Genomic DNA, 13,628 nt, shown 5'->3' with positions numbered 1-13,628 from the left:
GGGGTTGTTCTTATTTTCTTCAATTAGTGATGAGTAGAAAGATGTCCTAGCTTTACAGAGGGCTTTTTTATAGAGCAACAAACTCTTTTTCCAGGCTAAGTGAAGATCTTCTAAATTAGTGAGACGCCATTTCCTCTCCAACTTACGGGTTATCTGCTTTAAGCTACGAGTTTGTGAGTTATACCACGGAGTCAGACACTTCTGATTTAAAGCTCTCTTTTTCAGAGGAGCTACAGCATCCAAAGTTGTCTTCAATGAGGATGTAAAACTATTGACGAGATACTCTAACTCCCTTACAGAGTTTAGGTAGCTACTCTGCTCTGTGTTGGTATATGACATTAGAGAACATAAAGAAGGAATCATATCCTTAAACCTAGTTACAGCGCTTTCTGAAAGACTTCTAGTGTAATGAAACTTATTCCCCACTGCAGGGTAGTCCATCAGGGTAAATGTAAATGTTATTAAAAAATGATCAGACAGAAGGGAGTTTTCAGGGAATACTGTTAAGTCTTCTATTTCCATACCATAAGTCAGAACAAGATCTAAAATATGATTAAAGTGGTGGGTGGACTCATTTACTTTTTGAGCAAAGCCAATAGAGTCTAATAATAGATTAAATGCAGTGTTGAGGCTGTCATTCTCAGCATCTGTGTGGATGTTAAAATCGCCCACTATAATTATCTTATCTGAGCTAAGCACTAAGTCAGACAAAAGGTCTGAAAATTCACAGAGAAACTCACAGTAACGACCAGGTGGACGATAGATAATAACAAATAAAACTGGTTTTTGGGACTTCCAATTTGGATGGACAAGACTAAGAGACAAGCTTTCAAATGAATTAAAGCGACCAGGTGGACGATAGATAATAACAAATAAAACTGGTTTTTGGGACTTCCAATTTGGATGGACAAGACTAAGAGACAAGCTTTCAAATGAATTAAAGCGCTGTCTAGGTTTTTGATTAATTAATAAGCTGGAATGGAAGATTGCTGCTAATTCTCCGCCCCGGCCCGTGCTACGAGCATTCTGACAGTTAGTGTGACTCGGGGGTGTTGACTCATTTAAACTAACATATTCATCCTGCTGTAACCAAGTTTCTGTTAGGCAGAATAAATCAATACGTTGATCAATTATTATATCATTTACCAACAGGGACTTAGAAGAGAGAGACCTAATGTTTAATAGACCACATTTAACTGTTTTAGTCTGTGGTGCAATTGAAGGTGCTATATTATTTTTTCTTTTTGAATTTTTATGCTTAAATAGATTTTTGCTGGTTATTGGTGGTCTGGGAGCAGGCACCGTCTCTACGGGGATGGGGTAATGAGGGGATGGCAGGGGGAGAGAAGCTGCAGAGAGGTGTATAAGACCACAGCTCTGCCTCCTGGTCCCAACGCTAGACAGTCACAGTTTGGAGGATCCAAAAAAATTGGCCAGATTTCTAGAAATGAGAGCTGCTCCATCTAAAGTGGGATGGATGCCGTCTCTCCTAACAAGACCAGGTTTTCCCCAGAAGCTTTGCCAATTATCAATGAAGCCCACCTCATTTTTTGGACACCACTCAGACAGCCAGCAATTCAAGGAGAACATGCGGCTAAACATGTCACTCCCGGTCTGATTGGGGAGGGGCCCAGAGAAAACAACAGTCTGACATTGTTTTTGCAAAGTTACACACCGATTTAATGTTAATTTTAGTGACCTCCGATTGGCGTAACCGAGTGTCATTACTGCCGCCGTGAATTACAATCTTACCAAATTTACGCTTAGCCTTAGCCAGCAGTTTCAAATTTCCTTCAAAGTCACAACCTTGGCAACACTGAGGCTGATCTCCCTGTGAGACCTATACAACCCCAATTCCAATGAAGTTGGGACGTTGTGTAAAATGTAAATAAAAACAGAATACAGTGATTTGCAAATCCTCTTCAACCTATATTCAATTGAATATAACACAAAGACAAGATATTTAATGTTAAAATTCATAAACTTTATTGTTTAAATATCTCCAGATTCTCTGAATCTTCTGATTATATTATGGACTGTAGATGATGGAATCCCTAAATTCCTTGCAATTCAACGTTGAGAAACATTGTTCTTAAACTGTTGGACTATTTTTTTCATTTAGTTTTCACAAAGTGGTGATACTCGCCCCATCTTTGCTTGTGAATGGCTGAGCCTTTTGGGGATGCTCCTTTTATACCCAATCATGACACCCACAATTACTGTCCTCAGTTCCCAAATGCTTATTGAGTGTTGTTAGAAGAAAAGTTGATGTCACACAGTGGTAAACATACCACTGTCCCAGCTTTTTTGAAAAGTGTTGCAGGCATCCATTTCAAAATGAGAAAATATTTGCACAAAATAATAAAGTTTATCATTTTGAACATTAAATATCTTGTCTTTGTGGTGTATTCAATTGAATATGGGTTGAAGAGGATTTGCAAATCATTGTATTCTGTTTTTATTTACATTTTACACAATGTCCCAACTTCATTGGAATTGGGGTTGTACATTCGGGGTCAGCCCTCATCTGTCCCCAGCAGAAATATGACACTTTCTCTGTGTTTTTGGGCAAATTACAGGCAAACAAAGTGAAAATGCAAGAAAAAGTGATGATGCGGTGGATTTGCAAATCATTGTATTCTGTTTTATTTACATTTTACACAATGTCCCAGCTTCATTGGAATTGGGGTTGTACCTTTGGTACAAGTATAGGTCTTCAGGACTGGTATTGGTGCAGACCTACGCCAGCCAGTGGCGGGGTACTCAACACCGTCTATTATTCTATGTTAGATTCCTTTTGCGTCAATTTGTGGCCAAGGACAACTATAAATGTGGGGGAATGTATGTTTTCGTAAGGTAACAGTATCGCTCCAGGATGGATAGTTTATTTCATTTTATTGTAAAGAAAAATATAATTGGCTGGGTCGATGTGACATAACAATAACATAACTTTGGTGATTTTGTATCTGTACACCACCTCAAGGTTGTCAAAATGAAACATGGTGTGTTTGTAGTGTAGACTTTTAGCTTTTAAATCAAGGGGCTTAACAAACATATTGCATTAACCATTTATGAACATTCATGACAGTTCTTATGCATGTTTCCTGCATTTTCAGAGCCCGCAAGTAATTGGGCAAATGAAGGATTAAATAAATAACAAAAAACACAGTCACTTTTACAGGCAGTGGTTGTTTAATTTTTTTCCCACCAAGTCAGGAGAGTTTACATGAACAATTCCAAGTCAGTGAATCTATATATTAAAAGAGAAGTGGCCTCTGAGTGCCTGTGTGTAACTTCGATCACAGAGAAACTGGGGAGAGCTGACATTTGCCGTTCCATATGCTTATGTATTTTGGGTCAAGGATGGATGCCACGAAAATGGAAAGTTGATAGGACTAATATTTTTGGAGGAATTAGGAATATTGGGTAACAGTGAACAATGGATGTTAATATCACCATTAATCAGTCCCTGGTAACCAGACAAGCTCTGAACAAAGGACATATCTCAACCTTGCCAGTTGTAAAACATGACATCAAATAATAAATATAATTATTCACAAAACTTTATCATTTTAATTTCCTGCACTTTCAGTTAAAATCATAAGAGAAACTTTGCATAATTTATTACCACCCTTGAGTTATTTAGGAATACAAACCATATATACTCTATGGTAAATCTGTGTGAAGTAGGCAGTTCTCAAAAACTGAGCGTGCAAAAAGGAGGGAGTGAGGAAGACCACCAAGATATGTATGACAATTCTCCATATTACATATCGGCAAAAATTTACCTCGAATGCATTGTGTCATCAACATGGGGTAGCTTCAGGAATATGGCAGTGCCACAAAAAAAAACAACACACAGCACAGGTTACAGGTTACATCACATCCGGATGCGGAAGTATGACTGCAAAATAAGGCGATTATAATACCCACTGATTTGTAGATAACTATATGCGATATGGAGAATTCTGAAGGAGTGATGGGCTTCTGTGGATGGGGTTTGAGGAACTCTGCATAGTGCAACTTTTGTGCATTGTATCACCAGTCACAACCTTCATGGTGGGATGAAACAGGATTTTCATACAAGAAAACAGATCTAGATTCCAATTTCTCATATCCCTTTTATATATGTGGATTAGGAACTGACATGTTCTGGATGTAAGGACAGATCCAGATTTAGCTGGTGTTGCCTTTGATTTCATGTTTCTGTTCAAATGGTGCTCATGCTTTTTGCAGTGTGGGTGGGGAGGGGTGGGTAGTTTTAAAATCGCTTATAATATAAACAAAAAAATATTATGACAGCAGGCTAATTGTTGAAGCTAGGTTTCACAGAGCACTGGAAAGTATTTTACCAGCAAAATACCAAAAACCTGGCCAAACGAAGAAATCCTGCCTGCCTCACAAAGGATTTTGGACACTTGCACATATTGTTTTGATTATGCTGGGCTTCGTGGTGTATTAAGTTAAGAGCAAATGTATAGTCTTCTGTAAATATAAAAACATTAACAACTTTTGACACATTCTGCACATCTTTCTCCTGATAGTTACCACGTGTGTAAGGTTTCAGTGGAAACGCTTCCATTTCAAACAAAGCCGCTTGGCTTGTGGACTCAAAGCGGTCCCCCCCCCCCCCCCGCCTTTCCTTTGTTATGATCTCTTTTGATTTTATTTGTATAACTTCTGCAGTGTTTGTTGCAATCACATGAAATGCAGTGACGGAATTACCACATTGAATTACCATCTATAAATATTGATTTAGCCGTGTTAGTGATGATAGTAATAGCAGTACAGCAACACTGTCAAGATATAAAGGTGTGTGTGTGTGTGTGTGTATACACACACACACACACACACACACACACATATATATATATATATATATATATATATATATATATATATATATATATATATATATATATAAAATATGAATTTGTTCATTTATTCCACGTCTTAGGAACTGATTTTATCCTCCGCTGGGCAATCAGGCAGGCCGAGAGATGTAGAACCGTGCTGCATCCATGCATACGTACATCCTTACATCCTACTATGATACCGTGATGTGTGTGTGTGTTGGAGGCCTGCAGTACGGTCCATCCGGAAATTATTCACAACAATTCACTTCATAACAAAATATGGAACATAACAAAATGTGGAAAAAGTGAAGTGCTATAAATACTTTCCAGATGGACCATATCTTGCACATAATACAAAATTATATTATATAATTATTATTAAATTAACTTACAACAGTGTAGTCTTGTATGTGATTCATGAAAAGTTTATCATTTTCATGTAAATTGGTTCCATTAATTAATCTATTTAAAATATAAAAGTTAACATTTTCTGGAACCATCTCTTTCTCGTTCTGTCATTTGTACATCCTTCCAAAATTTTCCCCATTTATCTCCCAGAAAAAAAAAAATAAATAAATTCTCAGTTAAATTTTAACTAGTTTTAACAGCAAACATCTGTGGGTGAAATCATGACATTCATGCCAGAGGACATAGTAATAATCATTTTAAATATAAATCAAGATAAACATCTTGACAAGTTTGGAATTTATTGAATAATATTTGCTAATATTATATCTTAAATTCTTGGTTTGATTCTCATGTTGGAGTTCAAACAAAAGGTTTTTGCAGGCTTAGGCAGCAACAAAGCATATTCAGAGAGCTTGGACAAGTTGGTCCAACTTGGACCTCCTCTTCCAGTGTAACTCTGCTACAGGGCATCACTCATCTTTGCATCTTTCATACATTCACCGTTTCTGTCTGTCCACAGTTTCGTGCTCTCGCGCCAATGTACTACAGAGGTTCAGCAGCAGCAATCATTGTTTATGACATCACAAAAGAGGTGCTGTTTACCTTTCCTCAACCTGTGCAGCTTTTATAGTTTCATTGTTTCAAGTTGATGTCAAGAGAAAATTGTACATTTGAAGCATATGCTTATATCTGTCTTCTAATTGACATGTTTCTTACTTAAAACTTTCAGGAGTCCTTCCAAACGCTGAAGAACTGGGTGAAAGAGCTGCGCCAACATGGGCCTCCTAATATCGTTGTAGCCATTGCTGGCAACAAATGTGACCTGTCAGATGCCAGGTGAACTTAATTTTAGAGATAGATGTAATGAATCTTATAACATGATTGTGATTGTTGATGTGATCTTAGGGGTATGTCTTAGATGGCAAATCCAGCATAGTTTATGGAAAAGTAGTGTTTCTTGCAATACAAGAAAATGCTGTCTCTTTCTGGCAATCTTACTGGAAATTACTGCAAAACGAATGTGCATTATTCTATTTCAAGGATGAATTGATGCTCTCACAGTGATTAACATTCTATGTAATTATTCTGTTGTAGACTGTACAGTGGCCAGTCTCACTTCTCTTTCTATTTATTCTTTATTACTGTTGAGCTTCAGGTGGAAATACGAGTATGTGGCCATTTACTTATTTTTACTCTCTTCTTGGGAAGCAGCTGTGGAAAATTGGGTTGCTATGCTATATCATCCACATAACTGAAAAAAATCTGCCAGACATCTTTGCTTTTGGTACTGGAGGTCATCCATGAAACTGCGGAAACTTCCGTACATCTTATGGTTTTTGATATCTATGAAATTGGAAAGTATGTGTGCATGCTTTGACATATTAATGTCGACATCCTTTTTGTGTTTTCAGGGAGGTTTCTGAAAAGGATGCCAAGGACTATGCTGATTCTATCCATGCCATCTTTGTCGAAACCAGCGCCAAGAATGCCATTAACATCAATGAGGTGTTTATAGAGATAAGTGAGTGGATTTAATGGGCAATTTCCATAATGTGTGATGAATATGTACAGCTTTTTGTGGTTATCTCCTTTCACAATTTAAGCTCTAAATATTCATATACGGTAATTATGATAATAGCTCTGAATGTTTTAATGTGGGAAATAGACCACTGACAGAATAGTGTCATTTCAGGATAAGCTAGAGATGATGCTTTGTTGAAAATAAGCTGGAAATCACTTGATATTTTGACATTTCTTTTGGAAATACAAATTCCATCTGAAACGAGGTAGTGAAGAGGGAGCTGATTCAGTTGGGTGAGTGAATACCTGAATAAGCGAGAGGAAAAGGAAGAAACAGAAATGTAGACTTAGCAGGAGAAATTTTGGAATCTTTAAATAAAAACTGTATTAAAGCAAAAACAAAAAACAAGGAGCTCACATAAACTCACAGCTTTGACGCAAAAAATAAAATAAAAAAATGTTTTAATGGTTAGTCACCAATAAGCAATATGGCAGCCAAATGATAAGTGCTCTTGCTGCCAAAACAGAACCTTCCCAGTTTAAGACCACCCGTGCCCATTCTCGATGTAATATAGAGTTGCATCAAGGAGAGCATCCCATGTAAAATGTGCCAAATTAGCATAAAGGTCCATATAGCACCTGCTGTGGCCACCCCAAGTTGAAAGGCAGAAGCTGAATGAAAATAGTAATGGTTGTCTTCTTCAGCTTGTTCAAAGACTACTTTTGAGTTGAAACATTGGTGGCAAACCATTAAAACCTTTTATTTTTTGGATTGAAGCTACTTTTTTTTATTATTAGCTCCATAGCCAACACCTCCTCAACATTTTTGTTATTGCAAAATAAAAACAATAACCAATAATATCACTTAAACAGTGTCGATGGATTTGCTTGTGAATTTTTGATTATAAATAAAAATGGAGACCCCATCCCAGTTCAGCCACACTGTACAAAACTTTATTTAAAAAAATTTCTAAATAAAATATCAAAAAATTCCACACATACCATAACTGGTCTAGGATATCCTATTGCAACATATTCCAGGCAACAACTATGCTTGTTAGTGGGAATTGAAGTGAAAGTCCCCCTGGCTATTTATGAGTATAGTCGACTTAAACAAAAATTTTTACCTATAAAACTGGTGAATGCAGAAACCCTAACTGATGTGCTAATTTTTGTGCACGCATTAACAAAATATATTTGGAGCCTAGGTTCACCAGTATTTCTTTAGTTAAGAGCATTTATCACAGCGCTATTCTTGGCTTATTGTGAAAAGCGGAATAGTCTGGGAACTGGATATTGGACACATAGTGCAAACGTGATTGGAATCGTCTGTATAATAATCCAGTGCTTTTGCTATGACTTTCTGAACAGTTAGTTATGCATCACACAGACCTCAACATTTGCATGATGGCAGCTCATAGGTTTCCTAAAGTTCACAAAGGGCAGTGTTTCTCAAAAAATTTCCGACCAAGGACCACTTAACCAATAAAAAAAAACCTTGTGCACCACCTACCTTGCCAAGTATCAAAAATGCAATAGGTCTGCTTACCACTCATCAGTATATTTTTTTTAAGGATCTTCTGATGCCCTCACTTAGACACATCATTGGTGTTTCCTGGAGTCATTCGGTGTTTCAGGTCTTGCTGCAGACACCTTCATTCAGGCGACTGAGGCTGATCAGACCTCACCCTGTGTCCAAGTGGCAACTGCTAACCCCACTGTAGCCCCCTCCTTAGCCATAGCCATCTGGAAGCTTTCTCTGTTGCCTCCACATTACTACTGATGGCTGTTCTTCTGCTGAGGCTAGTTATGCCCAGGGTTCCATAGGCCTTGTTCAGGGATTTGCCAGCAAATCCCCAACTGCCCTCCTCCACTGGCATACATCTCATCTTCTACCCGTTCCTCTGACAACCCTCCACCAGCTCTTGATATTTCTCCCGCTTCCTTTCTTGAGCCTCCTCCCAGGTTAGCATTAGCTCCAGCAGGATAAGCTGCCTTATATCCTCTGAGACTAGAATGATGGCAGGCCTCAGTGTGGTTTGGATGATGTGTGGTGGTATCTTTAACTGCCTCGCCAAGTCTACAGTCATCACCCAATCTTGGGGTGTGGAGAACAAACAGGCAGAGCAGGCCTTTGCTGTTTTGTTTGGAGTCTGCCCCCCTTGACAAAGTGGATGGCCTTGTTTGTAGCACGAAGGTGTTTGCTATTTTTGATCCCCTTGCTGATTGCCTCAGCAATGGACTTGAGGATCCGATCGTGTCTCCAGTGATATCAGCCAGTGCCTGAGAGCAGCTGTTCAGGATGTGTTCCATTGTTCCTGCTTTAGAACACAGGGGGTGTGCTGGTGTTTCCAGTTTACCCCATATGAACAGGTTGGATGGGCTTGAAAGAACAGTGTAGACCCACTGTATCAAAAAGTTGAACCTCTGGGGTTCCATTCCAGTTGTCCTTCCAGGTGACACTCCTCTCTATTACCTATTCCCCTTTCATCCAGGGACCCTGCTGCTTCATGGTCACTGCTTTACTGGATTCTTCCTCCTCCACTGAAGCTTGTACGTCGTCCTACACCAGCTTTAGCCTCTCTATCCCATGGGCAGAGTCATATCGGGTTGCTGTCAGGCTCCCAAGTACGGCTCTGCTTTGTGCCACGCTCCCAAGGATGGTTATGCTTCAGGCAGAACTCTGCCTACTGGACTGCATTGGCTGCCCTCCACTTCCTCCCCATCCTCACAATAATCCCTAAGTTGGACACTTTAGTATCTCTAGATTCTGAGTACTGCAGATGTTCCCGTTCCACAATGAATTCCTCCCTGACCGAGCTGAAAGGCAGCTTTAGTTTGTTGTTATTCTCATACAGCCCAATTCTACTCAGGCTGCATGGCAGGTCCAGTCATCTGCACAGATAGCTGCTCACCATGCACTCAAGGCTCTCCACAACAGTCATGGGGACTTCATAGATCATCACAGGCCAGAGAATTCTTGGGAGGATTCCATGCTTGTCGACCTCGGCCTTAAATCTTCCAGGGAGCCCAGACTTGTCCACTGTCTTTAACCAGCTCTCCAATTCAGCACTGGTAGCCTTGATGGAGGCGGTGTCCTTTAGGCTGCTGTTGGAGACCTTTCCAAGGCTCGTCACCGGTTCTTCTGTGAGCGTCTGGATCTGACTCCACCTGGCTCCTGCGACAGTTGTAGTTGTCACTGTGAGGTCATTCATGAAGGTTCTTTTGGGAGGTTGCCTTACTCTGTATTTGCTAAGGGGGCCACGGTATTCTGGTTCGGCGGCCTTAACCAGCATGTTCATAGCCAGAATGAACAGTGTCACTGGGATGGTATACCCAGTAATTATTCCCACCTGCAGTCGATGCCAGTCTGATATTAACTGGCCAGAAGAGACCCTCAGGCTGAACTTGCTGTAATTGTCCAAAATGAGTTCTTTTGCATTTTGAGGTATGTGATGCCGTTCCAGAGCCACTTCAATCAGGCTGTGGGGTATTGAACCGTAGGCGTTGGTTAAGTCCAGCCACAGTACAGCCACATCCCCTCTGCTCTCTCTTGCCTCCCTGATGAGCTGGGTCACCATGCCTGTGTGTTCAAGGCATGGTATGCCTCCCTTCTGCACCGATGTGTCAATGTAGTTGTTGCCCAACAAGAATTTGGAGAGTCACTTGGTCCCAATGCTGAAGATTTTTCTCTTCACACTGAGCAAGGCCAATTTAGGGGAAAGAGGGTGAATGAAGACAGATGTAAGCTTTGACAGATGAGAGCTTTGTCTTATCGTGCGCCTGTTCTGTGGAATGATCTCCCTGCATCAATAAAACACTCAGATTCTGTGGAGACTTTCAAGACCAGACTTAAGACGCACTTATTTTCCCTTTCGTATGGGTAGCATACTGGCATAGTATAGTTTTACACTTTTTACTCTTTTAATTAATTTAATTAGGAAACGGAGCGTGCCGCGGCCTCAACTTTACCTAAACTCTGGGTCTTTTAGTGAAGCTTAGGGCTAGTGGCTGGCGATCACCTTTTTCTTTGTTTAATGCTGTCAAATTATACTGTATTCTTGTCTTTCTGATGCCTGATTCTGTTGTTTTTTTTTTCTTCTTCTCTGTTTATGGTGCGGCTCCATCCAGAGATGGGTGTAGTATTCGTGCTGAGACCCTCCTATCCTGTGCACAAACAGCATTTCCTGTATATTCGTTTTGTGAATAGTTCTGTAATTTATTTAGCATGGCCCAAGCAGAGGGTCACCCCTTTGAATCTGGTCTGCTTGACGTTTCTTCCTCAGAGGGAGTTTTTCCTTACCACTGCTGCTCTGGGGGTTAGTAAGGTTAGACCTTATTTGTGTGAAGCGCCTTGAGGCAACTCTGTTGTGACTTGGCGCTATATAAATGACAATAAATTGAAAATTGAAATTGATGAAAGAAGGCCAACATAATTTCACCATTATCTGTAACAGTCAGTGTTGTCACAGTTACTTTGGAAAAAGTAATCCAATTACTGATTACTCCTTGAAAAAGTAACTTAGTTACTTTACTGATTACTCAGTTGGAAAAGTAACTAAGTTAGATTACTAGTTACTTTTTTAGTTACTTTCCCCAGCTGCTGACAACAACCCACCTCAACATGACAATGATACCTGTTTTGCCAAAACTCACTTGTCACCCTTTCTTGACTTCAATGAAAATAAATACTTGTTTTATAAAAAGTAAAATAAAGACCTCTTTCTTGACCTCATATTTAACTGTTGACAGCACTGTAACAGTAAAACTTGCAATTTCTAACCTACATTGTTTATAAATGTAACTATTAAATTCATTCTAACATTTTTCTAACATTTAAATTCTCTCTAAATATTTTACTTGTTGAAATTATTATTATTTTAAGTAGTATTAGTAGTTGTAGTAAAAAAAGGCTTCAAAACTGGACTTTTAATCTAGGGGTGTTGTGGGGGGGCACATTCCTGCCCCATGCCTCCATTCCATCTGGATTCGCCCCTGCTTTGGCGTTTGAGCACAAAGAATGGATAACATTTATTTATGCAGAAAACATGACCAGAAAGTTTTATTGCGTTTTCACATCATGTGGTCCTCAGAAAGAGAGTTTAGGTGCATTTGAGTGGAAAATAATGTTGGTTGTTGACGCGTCGCGGAGGATCAGCTGTTTTTAGCAGCAGGTACGGAGCGGCTCGGAGAAAAAAAGCATAAAAATGTCTTTTTAAAGCTCAGTGCAGGTGTGCTGTTGTCACCGCGCTTTAAGAGGTGAGGACGAGTCGTAGCTGCTGCAGAAAACCGTGGATGAAAACCTCACAGCTCGCTTTAAGTGGGCAATTCAGTCGAACCCCGACCTCCTGCCCACGGACCAAGTTTAATGCTGCTATCGACCCACAATGTAAAAATAATAATAACGCACAGTGACTTGGAGAAGTAAATTTAATATGATTACTGATTTGGAAAGATTAACTCGTTACATTACTCGTTACAAAAAAAAAGTGGTCCGATTAGAGTAACGCGTTACCGGCATCACTGGTAACAATCCATTCATTCAAGTCATTTTTTTCCTTCAAATAACATTAACAAATGTCAAAAGTATTTATTTACATTTTTCCAAAATGTCCATGCTACATAGTATTGTTGTGCCATAAATGGACGTTTTCAGTCTTCGAGTCCAATCCCAAGAGCAGCCATGTTTGGGTTTGGGGATTCCCCTAACTTTGCCCTACTCTCCTCCACATGGAACAGTTGGGGCTGTATTTGAATATAGTCTCATCTACAAAACCAGGTATAGGGTTAATACTGTGCTTTCTCTTTTATCATATCACACCATATTAATTTATATATATCAAGGTGCATGTTCTGTGACAAAGTGCAATGTAAACAATCTCTTTTTTTTATTATTATTATTACTGTGTCCTATGTCTTGCCTTGCATAGGAGTGACAACCTGAAACCAGACACTGAAATTAAAATGTTTTGGCTTTATTTTTATGTGTTGTACATCCTTTTGTCTCTGTTTTGAATGTAGAGCATGAATGAGGAACGTGATGCTTGATGCGGCAGATCTGAGTAACTGCATTGTGTTTATCTCCTCACAGGTCGGCGCATCCCTCTTGTCGATGCAGCAGGGGCAACCACAGGAACGGGTTTCAAACTGGGACGTCAGAGTTCAGAATCACGCAGGATTTGCTGCTGATATTGCCAGCTGTTGTCCCCCTACAAGACCTGTGATGTGACCTTTACTTGCCCCCCTGTAGCTTGCATGCATTAGCATACAGCTATCACACAATGCCATCGCTGAGACACTGGTGCAACAGCAGCAATGTTGCTAGTGGGAAAGGGGAGGAATACATCCTGTATTGAGCATTTCCAAAAATGCCTGGATTAAATTCTTTGCCATGTAACTGAAAGACAGTGTTATTCTGCCACAGTCACTCAGTGGCATATACATACGTTACTGACTTCTGCATTGGACGGCAGCCACTGTGTTTTGAAATCATGCAGTTTGTTACCTTAAAAAATGGATTGAAAATGTTTAAATCTTGCCAATCTAGTTTGAACATGCTTTCAGTAATTTAGCACTTTTTTCTTTTTCTTTTTCTTTTTTTTTTTTTTTGGTTGTTGCTAAAGGAGAACTTGACCCCGAACAATTGTTAACCCAGCTTTTTGAGTGAGGCATCTCAAAAGTTAATATTGGCAGATCACTAATTTATAGCAAAGTTGTTTGTCATCTGTGTGTGTTGTGTATCTCATCCTTCCGGAAAGATATTTATTGATGGGTGTTGGTCATTCCCAGTCAGTCACAATCAATCAGGATTTTGCACGTGTACAGTAAAAGCAGTGATTTATG

General features: G+C 39.6%; 1 protein-coding gene across 1 annotated transcript in view; it reads left to right on the top strand.

Annotated features, from left to right (window-relative positions):
* Positions 1–13,173, top strand: part of rab22a (RAB22A, member RAS oncogene family) — a 29,527-nt gene extending 16,354 nt beyond the window's left edge. The window contains exons 4-7 of the mRNA XM_034166032.1: positions 5,785–5,856; positions 5,995–6,101; positions 6,677–6,786; positions 12,877–13,173. Coding sequence (XP_034021923.1) covers positions 5,785–5,856; positions 5,995–6,101; positions 6,677–6,786; positions 12,877–12,974 — 387 coding nt within the window. The 3' untranslated portion in view covers positions 12,975–13,173. The remainder of the gene's footprint in view (positions 1–5,784; positions 5,857–5,994; positions 6,102–6,676; positions 6,787–12,876) is intronic.
* The last annotated feature ends 455 nt before the right edge of the window (positions 13,174–13,628 follow it).

The sequence above is a fragment of the Thalassophryne amazonica genome, chromosome 3 (assembly GCF_902500255.1).
Source record: "Thalassophryne amazonica chromosome 3, fThaAma1.1, whole genome shotgun sequence".
In the NCBI taxonomy this organism is placed as follows: Eukaryota; Metazoa; Chordata; class Actinopteri; order Batrachoidiformes; family Batrachoididae; genus Thalassophryne; species Thalassophryne amazonica.
Note: the sequence above shows the minus strand (reverse complement) of the source record. Positions and strands in the feature narration are given on the sequence as shown.